The 24,135-nt window shown below is 38.8% G+C and overlaps 1 protein-coding gene across 1 annotated transcript in view; it reads left to right on the forward strand.

Annotated features, from left to right (window-relative positions):
• The window catches only part of ush2a (Usher syndrome 2A (autosomal recessive, mild)), a 370,702-nt gene that overhangs the window by 213,419 nt on the left and 133,148 nt on the right, over positions 1–24,135 (forward strand). The window contains exons 41-43 of the mRNA XM_042333157.1: positions 8,995–9,145; positions 11,637–11,779; positions 23,249–23,877. Coding sequence (XP_042189091.1) covers positions 8,995–9,145; positions 11,637–11,779; positions 23,249–23,877 — 923 coding nt within the window. The remainder of the gene's footprint in view (positions 1–8,994; positions 9,146–11,636; positions 11,780–23,248; positions 23,878–24,135) is intronic.

Consider the following 24,135-nt stretch of genomic DNA (forward strand, 5'->3'; position numbering starts at 1 on the left):
CTCCAACTGATATATTCCTTCTTCCCACTGCTTAAATCAGAACTATTCATTATTTCAGTCGATACACCAGTGAAAGCCACTGACGAAAAGTTTGAATATTGAAAGTAAGATCTTTCTTGTTGGAAACGAAAAATAGCTGTTGCTCAAATTTGAACTATTTTGCTATCTTACAAACGAGAGCAAGGGCTCCTCATCATTTATTCCTTCAAGTATTTAATCTATATCTGCTCTCCACTGACATAGTGAACCTGGTATAAATACAGAGTGATTCAAACTGAATAGATTATTTTACAAATAACTGCACCATTCTCCCGTCACTGTCACACGCTCAGTATTTAAGTTGAATTAAATTCCTCTTTGCATCACTATCTAAATGGGAAGAGCTTGGAGTCTCCAACATAACTCAGATTTGCCAGATTATAAATGGTTGTGTTGTCTCAGTGATTCATTGCATTACTGGTCACTGCAGAATCAGTGCAAACGACAATAGGCAATCGGCTCTGTCGTAGCAGTGTAGTTAACATAGCTTTAGCCTGCAGCAGAATGCATCAGTTTCCTCTGGCGTACAAATTTGTTGTGCGAATTTGTTATTTGTTGTGCGAATAAAGGAAAAAAGACATAGCCAAGATTTATAATTATTGCTCTTTAGCCTGAGAAGATTTACTTTCCACAATAGATTTTGAAAAAAAACTATTTGTGATACACTGCTGCATCAAATGCAGCCACGACTTTCATATTTAGTTTATATTTCAGAGGTCAATTTGGTTTGTTTATAGTTGGGACTAATCACCATCAAAAATATGCCTCAGATACAGCTGATAGTGATTGATGGCTGAGCTGATCTCCTAATTCACTGATCAAAGATGCTTATTGAGTAAATCTTTCTTCACACCTCAGGGAAATTATTCCTTTTTTTTCCCCTCCTGCCGTTTGTACAATGCTAACAGGCATTTTCGTGCATTAACTGTGAATGTTTAAACAATAATCCTTGCATTTGATATAGCACATTCCTTATCACAACGTCAAAACGTCTCAGAGGGATTCACAGGTTACACTGTAAAGAGTTGTGACCATGTGTATTCTATGGGTGAATCACATAGTTTGGAAGATGGGAGCAAATTTTATTAAAATGTTATTTTCTTACTGACTCCGAAGGAGGAGTGGAGAAGAGAGGGTTCAGTTCTGTGTATTTGCCTTATAACTTAGACCCCCTTCTCCTCCAAATCTTAGAGTCGTCTTTGTTACTCTTCATTGAAATCTTCTCAAATGCATCATTATCCAGTGAGAGGCAGGGTGCTAAAAACTGCAAACAACACTGTATTCCAAAACTGGCTTTATGTAAGGTGGGAATAACTTATGTTGACTTATAGTGTAAATGTCCTTTGGATTCATTCTCATACATGATCTGTCTTGTTTATAATAGCCTCACATTGACTGGAAACATTCAGTTAATGGTCTATGATCACCAAAATCTTTTTCCTTTGCTATTTTTGCTAATGGACATCCATTCATCATGTACGCATTTATATTGTTGCACCATCGATGAATATCCTTATATCTACATACTGTATACATTCTCCATGAGCAAAAAATTGCTTTAGCCTTTTTTTTATCACTAAATATGTACTTGATTGTCATCAATAATCCAGTGTTGCAGTACATTTAGGATTTCTACAATGTATATTTTTGACCAGTTTGCCATCCAGTGCTTTCAAGGATTGTATCTTGTGGGGTTGAGATCCAAAAATTGCAGAAAACTGAGCAATCCAAATTAGCTTGCCTTACATTTCTTCATAAATAATGTCTTTTGGGCCAATCAACATTTCAGTAACTTATCCCTTTAGCCTATGGGAGAGGATATATAGTGGGTGATTTTTATTTCCAAGTTTCATTAATGCTTAATTTAGAAACCATTTTCAAAAGGGTTGATGAATTTTACTTTTTGAAACTGCAACTAAATTACTGTGTTACCCAATTAGTGATACACGTGAACAGAAAATTGTCACACTTCAGGGGGGAAAAACTCATTTTCCTCGGACGCTATGTGGTCACTGCATTTTAAATTGGCATTAATTTGTTCAAGCATTGCCCAGTGTGAAACACAGATTGGCAACAGAGTCTTGACATTGTTAATTGTAGTTCTGAAAGAACACAGTTTCAATCAAAGTTAAACTTATCTTATAATTGCTCAAATATTAATAGCCCATTTTCATTGTACAAATCTTGTTTATCCCTGAAATTACGTGCTTTCCTTCCTATTCTGTTGTCTTTATTGTATATTGTATAAATGTTGTACAATTGTCTTCATGCTGCAGGTGGCAAAGTGATTGCTTTTATATTATGTGTGAATGAAACACCAAGCTTGAAGATTAGGAGTTTTTATATAGAGAACTGTTTTTTTACAACAACAGCTTGCATTTATATAGCGCTTTTCACATAGGATAATACTCAGAGCACTTCACAGTGGTGGGATAAGATGTTGATCAAAGGAGAGGTGACCATAGGAGTTGCATGTATTATAAAACGGAAAAATCCCAAACAGGAATACGTGAACTTTCTTATTGTTTAATTATATACTTTGGCTTATGTCTGAAGCCAATGTTTTAACAAATAGGCTAAATGTTGACAATATAATGCACCATAACTATGCAAGACCATTTTTGTCTGAGGTGATAACAGGTTAACGTAAGACTGAATGGTTGGCACTGCCATTTACAGCAAGTTAGTGCCATTCAGAACTGGGTGTCAGCAGTAACTGCCTCTCGGTATTTGACATCTTGTGGATGTCAGATCAATGTTGCACTGGTGCACATCAAACCTTTTACCTTTGACATGAAAAATAAAATCTCAGTCAGTAAATCGCTGACAAATTAACACAGTGTACCACTGAAGGCTGCTAGGAGTCACTCGTGAAAGTAGCCAAAGCTATGGAAACTCTTGCTTGATTTGTAATACTTGATGACAGAGTAAGAATTTGTTACTCCAATGGACGTATTTAATAGGCCAGTTACACTGCACAGTCATGGTGGTTTAGTGTGATACGGTGCTATACCAAATACAAGGATTATTATTATTAGGTGAGATGCAGAGAGTGGGATTTGAACTGGACATGTGTTCCTAAAACTACCTGCATAAGAACAAATACAGTGGGTGCAAATCACACTGGGCTTGCTCCACTGTTTCTCCTTCAAATCCAATATGTGAGCTCATAGGCTACGTTGATACCCCAGTCCAGTGCTGGGAGAGCATTGCGTGTGGTGCCAAACTTCTGTTGAGTTGTTGAACCAAAATCCCGTCTGCCTGTTGAAATGGATGTCTCATGGCATTACTTGAAAAGGGAGTTTGCCCTGGTGTCTTGGCCAACAATCTCCAAATAAAATTGGTCACTCACTTCATGGCTTTTTGTAGGATATTGCTATTTGCCTATGAAAATACTGTCACAGCACCTCATAGTAAAATCCTGTGAAGCACTTTGGGACTTTATCCTGATGTGAAAAGCACTACAACAAAAGCAAAGATTGTCATTTATTATTATTCAAAACTCTATGCTGATGGTTGCAAAATCAGCTCTTTAATCGCATTAAAAAAACAAATATCCAATTTTATTATTTTAAGAGATTTATACATAGAACAGGAAAAATGTGTACTGATTGTTTTTACTGTCTAATCAAAAGTGATGTGTAACAGTCTAGAAATCCAGCCCCCTGCTCCTCATCACTAAGTTGCATCAATTTCAGTGATGTAAGTACCACACTGAGTACATATGCACAAGGCTCCACTAGTTGCACTCATCTCAGTGACAGTCTGATATGAAGCTGGCAGGTTAACTCTGTGGTTCCTCCTCAAGTCAGACTATTGCAGGCACTGTATTGAAGGTATACCTGAGACATGATTATACCATAGTACAGCAGCTAATAAGATAACAGAAAATGTGTAGAAATCTTCATCTTTATTAAGGCCACCAGGAAATGCAAAGCCAGGAAGCCCCAAGGCTTAGGAAGGTCAACACCTAAAGAGAAGCTTCTTTCAGTAGTATTCATCGGGGTAATAGATAATTCTATAAACGTACATCATTCTACAACTTTATTCTGCATTTTCCGAATTGAACTTCATTTGCTGTGGTTCAATGAAAGGAGAGGACCTTTACTCTCTGTGCCTTGGCCTCAAGCACCATGTGGGAGACATTCTACCCAGGTCTAGATTTACTCTATTTCCTTAGCATTTTAAACAAGTTGCGCAGAATTTGGCAAAATAGTTGAACTCAGTCGTAACTTTGGGGGGGGAAAAGATAACTTGAAAAGGTACAGATACAGAAAATAAGCTTCAAAACCAAGACTGTATTTAAGAATTTGGCAAATTCTGAATGTTTTAAAGTTCTAAACAAATAGTCAATTTAGACCCAGATGGAATTTCTTCCTGTGTGTGTGTGTAAGAGAGAGAGCGAGAGAAAGAATCTTTTTGCCAAAGCCTCTGTCAGAGAGATTTTAGTTTTAAAACGGACTACACGGTGGAGCAGTGCAGGTGAGCCATTAGTAACAGAATATAAGAAGTGACCGCCTGCTGAGTGCCACTTCTTCATGAGAAGGACTGGCTAGGCATGAACTGGCTCAAAAATCAAGCTGGGAAAATACACAAAGGTAGAGAATTAAAACGCCATCTTGTGCCAGATTCAGTTGATACCCGAGGAGTAGCAGGAATACAACAACAACAACTTGTACTTACATAGCACCACCCACGCAGGGTCACGTCTCAGAGCACTTAACAGTGGTGGGTGGGGCGGCGGTGGCCTTTCGGCACGGTCAAAGAGGAAGGTTTTCAGATGGATCTTGAAAAAGGGAGAGAGATGGCAAGGCGGAGTGATTAAGGGAGAATGTTTCAGAGTTTTGGGGCCCAGAGGCTGAAAGCACGACCTCCGATGGTGGAGTGAAAGGTATGAGCGATGAGCAGGAGGCCTGTGCCAGTCGAGGGGAGGCGCCAGGTGGTGGATTGAGGAGTGAGGAGGTCAGAGAGGTAGGGAGGTGCCAGGGAGTGAATGGATTTGAACACGAGTGTGAGGAATGTTGCAAGAACACAAATACAGAATGGTCCTTTGAACCCAGAGAAGAGAATTACATTTAACCGATCTTGCCTGTAGCTCCAGCTGTCAACTTTGGGGAAATCCTGGGTGGGTTTTTCAATGGTGAGTTGCAGGTCAGCCACATATCTCTGGCATTACCTCCCACTAACGTACCAAACAGAGCTGGAAATGTCAAGCTGCAACCTTCAGATTTGCTCCAGGGGATGGGCTGTCAATGCTTTAATACCAGTTCTGCTGATGTGACAGATCTAAATCACTGGTTTTCTTTAGAGAATCCGTTCAGAAATCACCTGGAAGTTATAGCTGCACACCAAGAAGGATGATATGTTGGCTGGTACAGAATATCGGCTAATAGCAATTTAGATTTGCGTAGCGCCTGATTTGGGTAGTCCCATCCGGTGAAGAAGCGAGAACAATGTAGCATTTTTATAGAGCCTTTCACATCGGGAGGACTTCTCAAGTCTCTTCACAGAATAGGCTGGGAGCCTGTGCTAGGGGGTAAGAGGCAACCACAAGTGTGATCAAAAGGAAAAGTCTTAATATAGGCTTTAAAGGCAAGGGAGAGAGGGGGTTCCATAGATCAGCGTCAGAATAGCTGAAAGCTCATCCCCCGATATGGGATAGGGGACGTGAAGCATTCCTAAAACTATCACTCATGCAAGACACTACTTGGGATTGTGAGCCTCGGCAAAAACATTGACAAATGCCTCTACCATAGAGATAGGCTTGGTAATCTGAGATAGCACTCAAGCATTAGCACAGAGCTCTTGAGGTAACGTTTGCTCGCAGTCTTTCCTGTTTTACTGATGTTGATTTCGTCAGAAAAATGTAAAGCTGCTTTGGACTGTAATCATCTTGCTTCACAAATTTATGAAACTTGTTTGGGGGTTGGGGGGGCAGGAGGGTGTTAATGGAGCATAAAATGAAACACAGAGATAGTGAGCTCCGAGCAACAATGGTAAACTATTGGAGACTCATTTGGGAGTCCAATATTTGAACATGAATCGCTGATCATTCTTTGACTTCCCCAAGGGGTGAGTTTATCAGTTGGAACCAGTTTATTTGAGGAGGAATAGAAAGCTATCTTGTGTACACTTTTGGGGTGGGGGGGGAGTTGGAGAAGGGGAGGATTTAGCCAAGGTCTGGTTTTGCTGTGATTATAGACATGTGCATTTGATTGAGTAACACACCCTCCGACTAAGGATAGCCTGGGTATAAAGAGGGTAACTTGAGATCAGAAATAAGGACGTTTATTTTCTCCAATTTTTTAAAAATTATTATAAATATAGTCACTGTGAATTCGTAGGCAAATATGGTGGCCAAGTTGTGCACAGCAATGCTCCACAAACAGCCAGGTGAACGACACTTCACTGCAGGATTTATTGGCCAGGACTCTGGGAGAAACTCCCTTCACTTTTTAATTTAGCTTCATGGATTCTTTAACATTTACATAAACAGACAGATGTAACCTCGGTTTAATATCTCATCCGAAGGATGACACCTTCGACAATGCAGGGCACCCCAGCATGCATTAGACTGCCAACATAGGTAGGCTATGTTGCTTCAGCATATGCACCACTTTATTCTTACGATTTCTTTGTTAACCTTCTTAATAAAGTACATTAAAAAGTCTACAATAAGTTAGAGTTTTAGCATATAAACATCTGCAAAAATAGAGATGTTTATAAATTGCAATTAATCAATTTTCTAATTGTATCAACTTAGAAAGTCTAGCAATATACATATCCTTAGCCCCTGGGCTATTTACACATTCTTGGACACTGCTATAAAGTCCTCCATTATGACTAATCATTTGCCACTTTAGGGCTCTTCAGTCGCAATATTTTTATCTCTCTAAGTCTGTGAACAGACAATATTGCACTCCTGGTAGTACAGTACTGGACTTACTTCATGCAAATGTTAAACAAGTACTGCAATAACAGACTTATGAAGCCCCACAAGTGGAATGTAGATAATAATAAAAGGCAAAGTACGGCAGATGCTGGAAATCTGGTATCAATACAGAAGTCGCTGGGAACATGTGACAGTTCAGGCAGCATCCATGGAGAGAGGAAAATTAGTTAACTTTGGACAAAAGGTCATAGACTTGAAACGTTAACTAATTTTCCTCTCTCCATTGTTGCTGCCTGACCTGCTGCGTGTTCACAGCGACTTCTGTGTTTATGTAGGTTTACATTATTATTAGTTCAACTGGTAAATTTCAATATCTAAAAGTTACCTTAAAATGAGCACCTGACAGTATTTAAACAAGGAAAACTGGCCACTATATTGTAAAAGAGAAGTCTGCTTCTTTTGATGTTGAGCATCATTTGGCCTTTCAGATTATATAATTGAAGAGAGTGCTATTTGATAGAAATATTGTTTCATGCATATCATATATTTCTGTTGTGTCAATGCAAGGCACTGCAAAAACAATTTTAATGCAAATACAATCGGAATTAAATAAACTGCCATATTTGATCCTTAATATTTGCCAGTGTCAAGAATGTAATGTTGTATCATGTAACTAAACAAGCCCAAGAAATCATAAAATGAAGCTAAAAAGAAATGATTCTAGAACTTCAGTGCATTTCATCAAACCTTAAAGATCCTCAACTACCTCCTTCCTGTCTAGGTTTGTAAGTGATCCACGGTCATTGGTAAAACAATGAATAATAACAATCCTTGCATTTCATATTGCACCTTATCAAGTAGTCGAGACACGTGAAAGCACTTCACAGGATTTTTACTTTAAAGTGCAATGACTGTATTTGTAGGTGTATGCAGCAATGTCCCACAAACAGTAATGAAGTGAAAGACTGGTTTTATCTGGGGGATTGTTGGCCAGAACACAGGGAAAAACTCAACCGTAAGAGCAGCAAAGCAGTAAGCACTGCTATAAATGATCCTTAGGAATCAAAAGACCTGAAATAATTCAAGTGTATTCACTGCGAATTTATAGGGAATGTGGTAACCAATTTGCGCATATCAATATCCCACAAACAGCCAGATGAGTGATTATTTTATCTGGAGGATTTGTTTGCTAGCATAGTGGGGAGAAACTATTCTTGAATATTACCATGGCACCTAAAACACCAACTGAACAGACAGAAGTGATCTCGGTTTAATGTCTCATTTGATGCATGGTACCTCCAATAATGCAGCATTCCCACAGTACTGATCTGGAGGGTCAGCCTCGGCTGTGCATTCAAATTCCCAAAATGGAGTTTGAACCAGGGACATTCTGACTTGTTGGAATAAATAAAACCTACATTGTAAAACAGAATTAAAACAAGGGATGTTTTCAACAAATGAATGTAGGTTTGTTATGATCCAAAAAGTCTTGCTGAACATGCACCCCAGTCTTTTTAATGTGATATTCCTTGTTTTTACCAGTACAAGTAAAACATTTGCAATGCAATGTTATTTGGCAGGGAAAACCTTAGGAGTCCTGTAGCTCAGTGGTTAGAGCACTCACTTTGCAAGTGAGAGACCTGAGTTCAATTCCAGGCAGAGGGCGAAATCTTGGGCAAGTTTCCTTACTCCACACGCCTAATAATAATCCCTCCAAAACCAAAAATAATAATAAATTGGACATTTTCAATCTACGACTGTTTGTGGGACATTGCTGTGCGCAATTGGCTGCCGCGTTCGCCCACAAATATACAGTCAATTCACTTTACAGTGTGTTCTGTGAAGCGCTTTGGGATGTCCTCCTGACATGAAAAGCGCTATATCAAATGCAAGGATTATTATTATTATTATTATTAGGACAATTCTGACAGTGCACCATAGCCGGTGATCTCCTGGAATAGTGTGCGCGTATGTGTGTTAAGTTTAAGGAGCGCATTTTGAATCTATTCAGCATATGTTCACTGCAGTTTTCTCTGCTCTAATTCTTCCATGTTTTCCGACAGCTCCAGATGGTGTGCTGCCTCCGAGGCTCTCATCTGCCACTCCGACCAGTCTTCAGGTTGCCTGGTCTGCACCAGCTCACAACAACGCTCCAGGCTTGCCCAGATACCAGCTTCAGACACGGCTTGCACATTCCACTGGTGATATTTCAGAGTATGTAGTACTCACAGTGGAGGATACACTCCTTAACTGCTTTTCTTTACCTTATTGAACTGCTGTGTTTCACCCCCAAAATATATAGTCATTTCACTACAGTATATTCTGTGAAACGCTTTGAGACATCTCGAAGATGTGATAAGGCGCTATATCAAATACAAGCATTATTATTATTATTTACTAATTGTTTTTATTTTGTGCTCTCTTAAATATCATTTTTTTTTGTTTTCTGGTGGCGTAACCATTGTTCTTGTACGTTTTTATCCATTGCGTGCTGATGTAACAAAAAAATATAAAAAGGGATAGGATTTAATGCTGTTTAAAAAAGGGATCAATTACAATTTTTACTCACAGAGTTATTATTTCAGTGTTCTGATGTATAGCTGTGTTTTCACCAAACATTGGCAATATTTTGTTTTCTTTCTTCCGAATACATTGTAAACAGGGATGTGAACTTTGTCTCAGGTCGTTCTCGTGCCTGCTGTGAACCGTAGAGCAGTTTCAACAAGAAGTGGCTCTATGAGAAGCTGGAGCCTCCAGTGCTGTACAGTTTTCTCCATTCCCCAATGTTCCCCATCTGTGATGATAACAGTGAAGTAAACTGAGTACATGGTCACCTGTGCGTAGTTGTTTGGACGCCATGAACGGTTGCTTCCCGGCAAGGGATCTTCCTATTGGCTGAGAGGCTGAGAGCTTGGTCCTCCAGTGGTCAGTGATGTAGAACTGTGCCCTGAATCTGGCAAAGCATTTATACACTGCCACAAGCAGCTCAGCTGCCTTACATGTAGGCTTGGCTCACTGTCTCTTTAAGTGGGCATCGAGTCCTCCACAGCTGCAGTGCTCCTTTTAAATCCCAATCAAGTTGAGAAAGTGCTGCTTTAGGTAAGTAGCATTGTAACTGGTGCCTCACTACACCATTGCATTATATAATAATAATCCTTGCATTTGATATAGCGCTTTTCACGTCGGGAGGACGTCCCAAAGCGCTTCACAGAACACACTGTAAAGTGAATTGACTGTATATTTGTGGGCGAGCGCGGCAGCCAATTGCGCACAGCAATGTCCCACAAACAGTCGTAGATTGAAAATGACCAATTTATTATTGATTTTTTGTTTTGGAGGGATTATTATTAGGCTCTGTGTGGGGTAAGGAAACTTGCCCAAGATTTCGCCCTGCCTGGAATTGAACTCAGGTCTCTTGCTTGCAAAGCGAGTTCTCTAACCACTGAGCTACAGGACTCCACACACCATATTCTGTGTTTTTCCACTGGTAAACACCCTTCGAGCCCATGGCACGGCAGGTTGGCATGACATGCAGAAAAAAATATTTACATAAGTCTGAGTTGCCGTCCAGCAACAGCTGTGACACTTGAGAACGATGACCCTGAGTTTTGAATCTCTACTTCAGTCAGTTAACAAAAACACATATTTTGGTGGTGGGGTTGGGGGGAGAACATTTGGAGTGATTTTGATCATGAATTCTGATCCTAATTTGAATGACAATACTCAATATTTTGGGATGATTTTAAGTTATATCTAGGTTATGTATGGAAGGTTAGGTTACTGTAAAAAAAAACACTCAGGACTACTAAGAAAACTAGCCTCAGCGACAAATATCCCTTAGGCCACCGCAAAAACAGATGCCTTTGACTCAATGACCCAGTCAACTGCCACAGTAAATTACATTTTAGGAAGAAAACCCAACAGACCACCACCGAAAGAATAGCTCCATTGGACAGCTTAGGACCTCAGTTACCAGATCAAAATATGTGCACCAGCCTCTCACATAGGTAGCCAGAAAATCATCATCGAAATGGGCAGCAACTAATATACCATATTAATTCTTTGCACATCATGCTACTGTCACTGTGGGTAAGGGCATCCCAGTGAGTGGACTCATGTCCATCTCAGTCTGATGGAAACAAAAATTGCACCGAGGACCGACTAACCTGAGTGCATCTTTGATCCAACAGTTTTGAATCCTTACAATCCTCAATTGCTTCAATTGGAGCTAGTTTTTCCTAAGAAAACAGATACTAATTTTCAACAAAGATTTTACAGTGAATTGCTCAGTGTCTGCTTCAGGTTCTGCACCCAAAAAATCTCTTTTTGCAAATATTTCTGGCAATATAACCTTCATTTTAATGGGTAGGTTTCCTTACTCCACACGTCTAACAATAATCCCTCCAAAACAAAATAATAATAAACTGGTCATTTTCAATCCATGACTGTTTGTGCGGACACTGCTGTGTGCAATTGGCTGTCGCATTTGACCCACAAATATATGGTCAATTCACTTTACAGCATATTCTGTGAAGCGCTTTCAGACGTCTAGAAGACGTGAAAAGCGCTATATCAAATGCAAGGATTATTATGAGGATTATTATTATATTTTAATTCCACTTATTGCAGTAATATGTACATTTCTCAAGTGCACAGTACAGATGCATTTTTTAAAAATCTTTTTTAACATGTTTGTTGATTACAGCTTATTACCCAACCCAACGGCTGCCTTGAGTTATGCAGCAACAGGTCTCCGTCCATATACAGCCTATGAGTTCAGACTGATTGCTTCCAACAGATATGGTAGTATCATCAGTGAGTGGGCACGAATGGTTACTGCAGAGGACAGTAAGTATCCTGTACACATCGCTGAGTATTGGATAGTTCCTGAAAAATATAATACATCAGCAATACTGTACTGAGTGAAGATTCACAAAAGAATCTAGAAATATAAATCGTCCCAATCCTTTTTTTTAATTTTGCAAATTGTGTTTTCTTTTACAACATGTTAAGTCAACAATATCCAGTGCAATTTTGGTGATAACCAATAAGGATATTTTTGAGACATATTCTTCATTTGAGGTTCAACCTTAAGGGAGTGGAGCTGTGAAAAAAAATTGAGTTCCCAAATCTGTTTGCGCATCTCATCTCCTAGCAAGAGCAATTTGTTATCTTCAAGAATATATACACAAAACCACCTTTCGCCCACAAAATATATAGTCAATTAACTTTACAGTATGTTCTGTGAAGATGTTTTGATGATTGTGATGAGGCACTATATCAAATGCAAGGATCATTATTATTATTAATTGAAGATAAATACAAAGTGAAGATCAATGCAATGTACTTTTTTGTTTTTCCTGCTTTGTTTCTCTTCTCCAATACCTTCATCTTCAGTCAGGAAAGTGTAATTATCCACCCCAGAGATAGCTTCGCATCAAGAGCGCAGTCCAAACTCATTAATAACAAACATAATTTTAACTGCTATTTCCTCTGAACGATTTGTCATTAAACAACAGCTCTGCACTCAAGATCAATTCTCTCTTTCACTTACATTTATTCTTCAGAGAATTTTGAAAGTAGCGTCCATCTGAAGCATGCATCATTGCCACTGTATTCAGGAACGACCATGAGAGGCAGCTCATGTGCCACCTACTGTCTGACTATAAAGGTGGACGGTGCTTGGGAACACATTAAGACCAGGACCACATTTTTCCTGGGAACATGTTCTTTGTGCTTCTGAACCCGTTACCTTTCCTTTGTCTGTGAAATGCCTTAAAATGTGCTCCCGATGTGAAAGGCCCTATATATAAATCCAAGGACAATTATTATTACATAAGGCTTTTAGTAGGTGCCCTCTGATGTACATTTCCGAGGAATATTGTGCACAAAGGAAAATACCAACAACAAAATTACATTTGTATAGTGCCTTTCACGTCTAGAGGATGTCCCAAGGCGCTGAAAATTAACATTTTCATTATCAGCGCCTTGGGACATCCTCCCGATGTGAAAGGCACTGCTTCTATGCAATGATATGGATGTACAAGCTGATCAAATATTGAAAACTCCTAACTCCCAAAAATAAACCAACTGAGCCGCCTCTGTTGTTTTCCTGCCAAAGACTGCAGTGTGATTTGTTTTTGGACATTGTTTCTTCAAAAACAAATTAGGTGGGGGAGGGGAGTATGTGGAAATAAGGATCATAAAAGGTAAATGATTTAATATTCAAAAATATACAGTCCCGAAGATGTGATAAGGCGCTATATCAAATGCAAGGATTATTATTAAATAAAATTATTAAATAAGGCTTATTTTACTCCCAGGTATTTTGAAAACATTTGTAAGTTGTGCTCAAAATATAGGCTATAAAGAGAATTATCTATAAAGCTAGTCTCAAAACTCTATCCTACAATACTTACTAAGTACACTCTTTGCTTAGATATATGCAGGTTTGGGGCACTGCAGCACCCAATATTATAATATCGTCCAAGCATGGCGCTGACTCAGAAACTTAGGCCAGGACTGTAGGAAGGTAACTTGGCAGTGACAGCCGTGAATAGGTAAACATCTCACTCCTGAGCAGAATGTAAATATAGGACCAAAAAAAAGAAGTCTATTTAAATGAAATGACCTCCAATACAGCAGCAGCTTTAAGTGCATCACACCTAGTTTTAAAAAAAATGCCAATTTAGTTCTGACAGAAGTCCATAAATTATCTGTAACAGCATTTGAACGATCACGAACTAGTTGTGAGAAATCACAATGAGCTCTAATTACTGGGGCAATTAGCTGTGTAACTTAGTGATTGATTGCAGCTTAAGTCAATCTTGAGGATCTTATTGAAGATGGCCAGGAAGCAATCTTTCAAAAAAAACGCTAGCAAGCCACACTGGAACTGCACGTGAGCACCATGATAGTGAATGAAAACTAGGAAGCTTCGATCGCTGAATGATCCTTCCAGTTTCATGACAGATTTTGAATTCTACTGCAGTTGGAATGTTTTGTGCATTGCAGAAATGTCTAATTCCTTTCATAAATTGTGATTCAGGTGCTTTAAACTGCTGGGGTAAAATTCCATCTGAGTCTAGATTTGTGCAGGATTTGGGCAAACTGTTAAATTTAGATTTTACTTTGAAGCCTGTTTTTTTAGTGTTTTTTGTCCACAAAATATACATTAAATTAATTCCTTGAGGCACTTTGAGACATCTCGAAGACATGATAAGGCACTATATCAAGTGCAAGGATTATTATTATTGAAACATTTTTAAGTTGTGCTCAAAATACAGGCTATAAAGAGAATTAACTGTATAATTTATGGGCGAAATACGGCAGCAGTGTCCCACAATTATGCACAGCAGTGTCCCACAAACTGTCGTGGATTAAATGACCAAATTGTTATTATTTTTTGTTTATTTTTGAAGGGATTATTCCCCCCAGACAAGCAATCTGCCAATCGACTAACAATCGGGTTCCTACTTACCGCTAGATGAACAGAGGCGTGTGGAGTAAGGAAACTTGGCCACCATTTCGCCCTGCCGGGAATTGAACCCAGGTCTCTCGCTTGCGAGGCGAGTGTTCTAACCACTGAGCTACAGGACTCCACTTGACAATCAATGCTAGTATTCAAGCTGGAGGTGGGTGCAAGAGGAATAGGGAGGAAGGAAAAAGATGACCAAAAGTGCAGACCTGTGTCTAAACTGTCATCTGAGGTGTGAGATTGAATCAATTGTAGACATGTGAATGAGAGAGATTTAAAGAATAATGAAAATGCAATCAACTGCTTTATGTTTCATTACCTTGTAAGATGGGCTGCAGAATAAAAGCTATGCCCAAAGTGCAATAAACTCCAATAACCTTTCTGCTTAGATAGTGTCTGTCACTCGTGTCATTCTTATTTCATTGTACCACTTTGTATCTGTTTCTCAAAACCTTGCAGGAGATTGTTCCTCAAGAATGATTGGTAGAGTAACCTCTGAGTATTTTGCCTATAATACACAGTCAATGAATGCACTTTACAGTATATCCTGTGAAGCACTTTCAGTCAACGTGAAAGGCACTATATCAAATGTAAGGATTATTATTATCATTTCAGTATAGTTATAATAATAATAATAATCCTTGCATTTGATATAGCGCTTTTCACGTCGGGAGGACGTCCCAAAGCGCTTCACGGAATATACTGTAAAGTGAATTGACTGTATATTTGTGGGCGAACGCGGCAGCCAATTGCGCACAGCAATGTCCCACAAACAGTCGTAGATTGAAAATGACCAATTTATTATTGTTTTTGGTTTTGGAGGGATTATTATTAGGCTCTGTGTGGAGTAAGGAAACTTGCCCAAGGTTTCGCCCTCTGCCTGGAATTGAACTCAGGTCTCTCGCTTGCAAAGCGAGTGCTCTAACCACTGAGCTACAGGACTCCACAATCTAGTTAGCACAATCTATATACTTTTTTTATAGAACATGTTGAAACAAAGTTTGTAAAATAGGTCTGCATTGATTTTTGTTTGCCAGATTTTGCTTTGAGATGTAAATTAGGGTGCCATGGTTTTGAACCCGAGGAACGTTTTTTTTATATACATATAAGATGTTTTCCTACTTAATTCTCCAGCTCGTCTTATCAACTAAATTGCACAAAACTAAAATCACTACCCGTTTTTGAACTCTATTGTGTAAACCCAGAACCATCCAAGTGCATGACATTTTAATCAAACACACATCCAAAACACCTAATCATCTTTACAATCAAACAAGCTTCCCTGCTGCCTTCAGTTGCCTGGGAATTCAGATTCCAGTTACTATTCAGAAGCTCTCAGCGGTGGCTTCAATGCTGTCCTATATCTGATTGAGTACGCCGCGCGTACCCAAACTGTTTTGTATTCAATTGAAATGTATTTTTACTAAGAAATCAGAAACTTGCAGTTCTCATTGGGTACTAAACAGAAAAGATAATGGCTGCAAAACATCTTCTGAAGTGTTGTATTTCAACCCTGATTTTTTTTAAAAGGCAGAATGTTTGCAGCCATTTATTTCTTATGTTCTTATTTGTCATATCTATATTTATTTTCAAAGCCCTCATCTCACAATATATACAACCCACAAAATGTATAATCAATTCACTTTCCAATATATCCTGTGGAGCGCTTTGAGGCGTCTCAAAGTCGTGATGAGGCGCTATATCAAATGCAAGGAATATTATTATTATTAACACCCAGCAATTTTTGCCAAGAGCTTCCCTTAGCCAACGAGAAACAAGCAGTGAAAAAACACTGCCATAGTGGGTTGAATTTACCGGGAAGAGTTTTTGAGGCTGAGATGTCGCTGGATCCAGTTACAAAAGAGTTTGATGCTATGATGGAAGAATGGGTATTCCCATGGGATGAGAGCAAATGGGCTGAAGGGCCTTCTTCATCCGCATGTCTCTTGTGATCTTGTGAATTTGGTTTCCTTGTCTTAGTCCTGAATACCATGCCAATTGAGAATGTTGAAAATCCTAGTCAATAAAACAAAAATCAGAAGATAAAAAATAAAATAAATAAGACCTTGATGTAAAATATCTCACTGACAAACCATATTGAAATTAATTCATCCCAACTTATTGCATAGATACTACTAGTTAGCATTGATACCACCAACAATTGACACTCTGGCAGGCTCTGATATAAGGTTTGGGTCCTGAATTATACTCCTGCTTAGGTATTTCTCTATGTAATAAGGAGGAACAAGTTAAGTTAAAGTGTTTGTTATTTCTGTGGCACTTATTCATGTTTTGGATAATAATAAATGAAAAGTTGTTCATATACTTTGTATGTATGAGACCCCTCTCACTGTTAACTCAGTTTCCCGTGTTATCTTTTCCATTGATTTCAGCAGCTAGTGGACCATCTTTGATGTATAGCGATTTTAAAAAATTGAACCAACTGGCTGGTTTTGCTTTTACAATTCCATTAATACTTTATGACCATCATGTAATGCTATTTCATACATGAATTCTTACTTCTTGAATTGTGCTAGCTTCCACTTTGAGCATGATTTTACTATATAGAAATCTATGACCTATTTTAAAATTCAAAAATATCACTTTACTAGCAATGAAATTATTACCTATGAAATTATTCTGGTAAGCATTTCCCAATCTCCCAATGTGTTTAAGAGTGATTACCCTCTTCCATTCTACACTCATATGGAAATAACACAAGGGTTTTGATCATCTACAATTAAAAGAGTTATAAATGGGGTTATTGTGCACCATGTAACAAATTCTTTGGTATATGATCTGAGAGCTGTTTACATGGTTCAATAAGAGTACCGAATTTACCCTTGTGCGCTTATAAATACATATAGTACAATTTCAATTTTGCATTTATACTGTCATGTGATTTATAATTCACATTTATTATCATAATTATTAAACAGGGAATTTCAGACGTATGCAGATGATAGCCGAATCAACTTCTCTGTTTCCACGCTTGATTCTGGGTCCATTGATGTTCTGACTGCCTGCCAGTCAGATAACCCTGTGCAGATGAGCCTTGATTTCCTTTGGCTTAACATGCGCAAGACTGAATCCATCCTTCTTGGGTCCCACCAATGTCTTCTTGTTTCAGCCTCCAACTTCCTGCCTTTTCTCTCAAACGCACTGACCCAGTACACAACCTTGACTTTCAGTTTGATTGTCAACCCTCTTTCCAATCTCATCTGGACCCTGATCTACTTTTCTGCTATATTACGCAGATTTACGTAGACTGTACAGCATGCAAACAGACCATGCGGCTCAACCAGTCCGTGCTGGTGTTCATACTCCACACGAATCTCCACCCATTCCATGCTCAGTGGTTAGTGAGAGACCTGGGTTCGATTCCCAGCAGGGTGAAATGTTGGACACGTTACCTTACTCCACATGCCTGTTTACCTAGCAGTAAGTAGGAACCCGGTTGTTTGTCGATTGGCAGATCGCTTTAGCAGAGGTAATAATTCTTTCAAATGAAAATAATAATAAATTGGTCACTTCAATCCATGACTGTTTGTGGAACACTGCTGTGCACAATTGGGTGTTGCGTTTCGCCCACAAAATATGCAGTCAATTCACTTTCCAGTATATTCTGTGAAGCGCTTTGAGACGTCTCGAAGATGTTATAAGGCGCTATATCAAATGCAAGGATTGTTATTATGCCCTTCTGTTCCCCTCTTCATCATGTGTATAATCTAGCTTCCTCTTAAATGCATCTATCTCTGTAAAGCGCTCTAAGATGGGTATTATATAAATGCAAGTTGTCATTAATTTGCATTAACTTTACTTATAAGCGCACAGGTACAAATTCACTAAACTTCTCAAACTGAGGAGAAGAACGCTTAAACCCACATCCACCATTTCACTACCTGGAACTCATGGACCCAGAATAATCTCCAGCGAGGATCTACATCAGTTAACAGCAAATAAAAAACGTAACAACCTAAATTATTCAGATTGTGTAAGTGGGATTTGGATAATCAAATTGCTGCAGTTGTTACATGCGGCCAAACCTATTGGACAGTTTCCCCTTAAATTCTGAGCCTGAAACATTCACAGATTTCTCTGGGCATAATTGAGGCTGATTTCAGTTCCTTCCCCATAGACCACCTAAAGCATTGAGTCCAGGTCAGGAGGATTTATATGTCTCTGGTCCTTAAGTCTGTGTGTATCTTTCCCCATGGAGTTCTTTTTAGCCTCAGACAGGATTTATTTGCTTTTCTATTACCGTCATCATTTAGTTAAGTGTAGGGATAGTTTCTTAGTTTCTAGTTGTTAATAGGTTCTATCTTGCAACCGGGAGGCACGATTTTCGAATTTTAGAATTATTTAGTTCTTCGTGAAATTCTTTGCGAACTAATTGTTAGTTTTAACCAGAGAAGTCTTTACTCCTCAGGGAGTCATCATTGAGTAAATGCTCCCTCTGCTATAGGGAGGAGGGGAGTGCTGAAATCCTCAATTAGATTTTACCTAGTTAGAAGTTTTTGCAAAATCACTATTAGTTTGAGCTGGGGGGAATTGTAGAATTCCCCAGTTAGTGTAGTCAGTGATGCAGCTGTTGATTGACGTGCTGTCTCTGACCAGAGGTTTAGCCCTCAGCTGGACTTGTATCTAGTTATTTCTTTACGTGCTAAGAAATGGTAAAGCAGCCTAAAAATCCTCAGATTTTTTTTCCACATTGTATTGTTTATCGCTTGGAGATTCATTTAAGTCAATGGCTTTTTTTTACGTTGATGGAAGGTGTCAAGATCTTTTGGGGACGCACTCACTCATAAGTGACCTACCCTCCTCAATGAACACAAATAAACACAGACAAACACACACAGACAAAAACACCTTCACAGAGAAAGGACCAGTGAATTTGGAAGTCTTCTGAATCTGAGTATTTTTTTTTGCGAGCTGTATTTCATCCTTTCTTTGAAAGAGTAATCCACCTTTAATAAATTGCTTATATGTACCCTGATCACTTTCTACACCAGTATTTGCACTGATGTTTATTTTTATTGGAGAGTTTCCTTTTAGAGATTGACAGAGTGTTGACTTCAGCACAACAGTATAATTGATGGAATTGATACTGCTGGCACATACGCCTGGAAAGAATTCAAAAAGCTGCCAAAATCATCTTTAGAATTCTGCCATTCCGTTTGTTGTCTTTTCAGAACAATTTTTTTTGAAGAGTTAACAAGCTAAAATTGCAAGCCAACTATAAAGTGCTATTAATACCCCGATTCCAAGTAGGATAATACTCTCTCAAATATTCAGTCAGCAGAGGCAGTTGGTACGAGATGTTTTACTTCATTGTAGCTTGGCTGATACATTTCTGTATGAGTCAGACAGGCAAGACATGCATACAATGATATTTTAGGACCTAACACTTCATACACACTAATGGACCATATCTTGGGTCTATACAGAATATCCTTCATTTTTTACAGCATCAGTCACTGTACAAACCAGCAAAAAAAATCAAAACAAAAATGCTTTAAATTGTAGAAGCTTCATATTTATTTTCTAACTTGCCAAATCTAATATGAACAATAGAATTAATGTCATCCCCAAAACATCTTGTTTTTTATTAAAAAATGTTTTTAAAAATTTATACAAATGTCATAAACTGCAATCGGCAGAAATGGAGCTGTGTAATCATTGCTTAGTGGATGGCTGGCAATTTATAGATTGCAACATCTAGTTTATAAGTGTATTGAATGCCCTGGAATGATGGCAGTTACTGATCACTGATTGAGCTGGACTTGCATTATTGCACCAAGTTCCTGCTTGTACCTTGAGAGCAGTAAAGCATCAATGAAATAAAAAGCGCTGCATTTTAAATGAAATTTCAATTGAACAACTTAACAGCCCTTCAAATTGCAGAATTTAACACAGACCAGTAAAGCTTAAATAACACATTCCTCAGCAGACCAGGGGTTTGCATTCAAGGTGACTTGATTGTCTCATGTGGTAAAATTATTTACAATTATAGAATTTCTCAGGAGAATTGCATCAAATTTGCTGTTCCATAACACCTATACAGGCATACGGTGGAATCTTTCAGTATTCATGAAGGCACTTGAACCTTTCTGATAATTGAATCAGTAACAGTGTTGAGTGGAGCAAGCATAAAAACCTGTTAACCTAAAGGTCAGATGTGTGCAATGTTTATTTATCAACGAGCAAGGGGCTAAATCGGCAGGCCCTGTCATAGCCCCAGCAAAATCATCTGTAATATTAACACAGAGTAGATGAATGCCAAAAGCAGGATTAGCATGATAAACACATGAATGCTAAGAAATGCTGGCGTTCCTTCCTGACAGTTTGAACTTGAACAATGAGGTGTGTTCTAAATTAACCCGATGTATAAGCAGACTATTGAGCGTTCTGAAGAACTGTCTGGAATTTGCCCATCATTCCAAGCGATAAAACCTAAGAATAATGAACAAGGGCTATGATGTATTGTTTTTTTTCTATTAACCCAACTGTGATATTGCGCACTTTATTATTTACATTTATGCTTTCCAGTTGGACTCCTCATCCCCTGCCCCCCTCCCCCTCCTGTACTCCTATTTTCCACCTGGGCCGTTCCTCTTCTCCCCCACCACCGACCACCACCATCATCTCCCCAAACTCCAACCCCCACCTCCATATATCACGTCCCGCTTCAGTCAGGAAAAGCGGTCGAAGCTGTCAGCCTCTCTGTGACTGCTGCCAAATGTTGCTGTACATTTGGTCAATAGGAGGTATGAGTTGAGCTGGACAGTTTTACCTCGCTCTCCAGTTTGAAAACCCTGCTGTCATGAGGTGACTCACCTGCTGGTCCAGTCAAGAGAATTTGCATGCGTAATATTAACTGTTTTAGAAATGAGTGACATCTCGCAAAATATGCTTTCCCATCTAGTCTGTTGTAGTTTAACCCTTTGTGAGAAATGTCTGGTGGTCTGCACCGCCTGAATTTATTATTTTTGTTTTTTTGTCATTTATGGGCCAGCAAAATTGTATTGCAAATGGTTTTCAGTTATGATTGGAGCAACGCAATGATTCTAATGTGCAAAGAAAGAAACCTTTTCTTCTGATTATTGTTTTAAGGAAGCTGTCATTTGCAGTCTTTTCGTATTGCAAATTAGCACCAGATGAATTTATGTTAATGTTTGCTGTATCTTGCTTGGCAAGTGCTCTCTGTGTATCCATTATAGAGCTAGCAATCAAATATTATGCATGCATATATATTCACCAAGGAAGAAAAAGGGAGTAATTCAAGCAATAGGGTCTAATTTGCACTATTTTATGACTGGTTTCTTACTAAGAATTGGGTAATTATTGACTTTCCAAAATATCTTACATATTTGTCAATTATACTTTTCTTAGTAAGAAACCTGAACAGAAATACCGTAAATAAGAACCCCAAGTTAATATATTATTTAACATAGGACATGTAAAATTGTGGTTTAAAACTCCATGTGAAGAATCATCAGTATTGAATTGTCTGAAAGGAAATTGTCTCTTGAGTGAATGATACGCAACTACTCAGTTCAGCCAGTTTATGAAATGAAAATGTGTTCTTCCCACTTTTAACCCACAAAGGAGATGAAATCTGATCTTTTACAAACAATTTACATATCCTTTGCTCTACTTTGAATTGTTAAATCCAACCGTACCCTAATTCTGTGATACATTGCAGCAATGTGCAGGTTACAAGTAGAGTATTGTGAGGCGGGTGTTTCAATTGTTTCGCTATCAATTGACATTTCAAAACTATACTTTTTAAAATACACACGTTGCTGGACATTAGAGAAATAGTGTCATAAAACTCTAGTCAGAAATGTAAGTTTTTACATGCTTAATAATGGTAGTTCAAACACACAGATCTATTAGATGGTTTTAATTCATGTGCAGTGAGCAATTCTTAATGTCAGTGCTCATCGAGAAGTGAACCCTCCTACCTTCCGCTCTACCCCCTGCCTTCCGCTCCTGGAAATGGCAGTCAATGGTGACATTTGTGATGCCAAATCCATGGCATTTGACTTCTGTCTCACTGATCACGCTATTCAGCTGCCTGTTAGTGTGAAGCCTTGCAAGGTACCACAGGGCACTTGGTGCCTATTGAGTCTAAGTAAAAATAAAAAGTGAGTCAGATCGCCTTCAGAGGCCAAGGGGAAAATAATGAAGCAGAAAATTAAAAAGCAAAAATATGCAATTTAAATTTCTAGATACAAGACTGCTTTAACAAAACACTACACTTTATAATATATCCTGTGAAACGCTTTGAGACGTTCTTCTGATGTGCTATAATAATAATTATAATAATAATAATTCTTACATTTGGTATGGCGCCTTTCACTTCAGGATTACATCACATGGGATATACTGTAAAGTGGAGTGACTGTGTATTGTCCATTAAATGTAAGGATTAATAAGATTATCATATACTGTTGCATATAAGGGTGTGGAGTGGTAAGATACAATGCAATACAAAACAATTTACATTTAAGACAAGATGAAGATTTAAGCAGACAATTCCCCTTTCATGGGAATTTCTTGATCTCACATATGCTGCTGGGAGACGCTGCAGTGCAGATCCCCACAGGGAGGAAAGGGGAATGGGGGGGGAATTTCTGAAGGTGAGACCCTGGCCAATTCTCATGCAGCTCCCAATGACCAGCTAAGGAGGAGAATTCACTGAGGTATGAATGCAGGTGAACACCTGCCTGCCAGCTTTGCACTCTCACACGGAACCTGTGGGGGCAAAAATGAAGACAACTGTAAAATAAAACCGATGGATTGGAAATTAATTCTCATCTTTCAATTTCTTTCAGGGCCAGGGCTGATGGATCCACCCTTTTTGTTGGATGTCAAGTCTCAAAGTCTGTTAGTCATGTGGCAACACCCATCGCAGCCGAATGGTAATATCACTCATTGCAGTGTTTACCAGAATGGTTCCAGACGAGTCCAACTATCAGGTCACAGCATTAGATATACTGTATCCCATTTACGACCATATACTTCCTATATTTTCCAAGTCGAGTGTTGCACGGCAGTGGGATGTTCTCTGTCACCAGAGTCACATTTGGTTCAAACTCTCCCCGATGCCCCTGAAGATATTCCTAAACCAGAACTTTATTCTGACACCCCAACCTCAGTGCTCATATCTTGGCAAGAGCCAGTCCAGCCCAATGGTCTTATTGACAGCTTTGTGATAGAGAGGAAGATTAAGGGGACAGAAGAAATCTCCACCCTCGTGACCACAAAGGTTGAGCAGCCCATGAGATACGTGGATCATTCTGTAGCCCTTAACCCATGGACCACCTATGAATATAGGATCTTGGTTAGCACCGTCAATGGAGGAACAAACACCAGTGCCTGGGCTCAAGTTACTACAAGACCTTCGAGACCCACTGGGATACAACCACCCCAGGTCCAGGCTTTAGAACCAAATTCAGTGCAGGTAAGTTCACTGGAATGTTCATTATTTTTTTTCCATCCAAATAAATGTAGAATTGATTTACTTTAACTTCCAGCTTCAACATTACCATCATTGGTGTGTCAAAGTGTCACCAATAAAAGAACAATTTATGTCAGCATTATTATTTTGTTAAAATCAAGTTTACTGCAGCGTGTAACAAGCACTCCGAGATGCTACCCCGCGTGAAGGGAGCTATATAAATGCAAGTTCCTGTTGTATAGTCTTCAATAAGTTACACTG

This window comes from Callorhinchus milii, unplaced genomic scaffold (assembly GCF_018977255.1).
Source record: "Callorhinchus milii isolate IMCB2004 unplaced genomic scaffold, IMCB_Cmil_1.0 Scaffold3, whole genome shotgun sequence".
NCBI lineage: Eukaryota > Metazoa > Chordata > Chondrichthyes > Chimaeriformes > Callorhinchidae > Callorhinchus > Callorhinchus milii.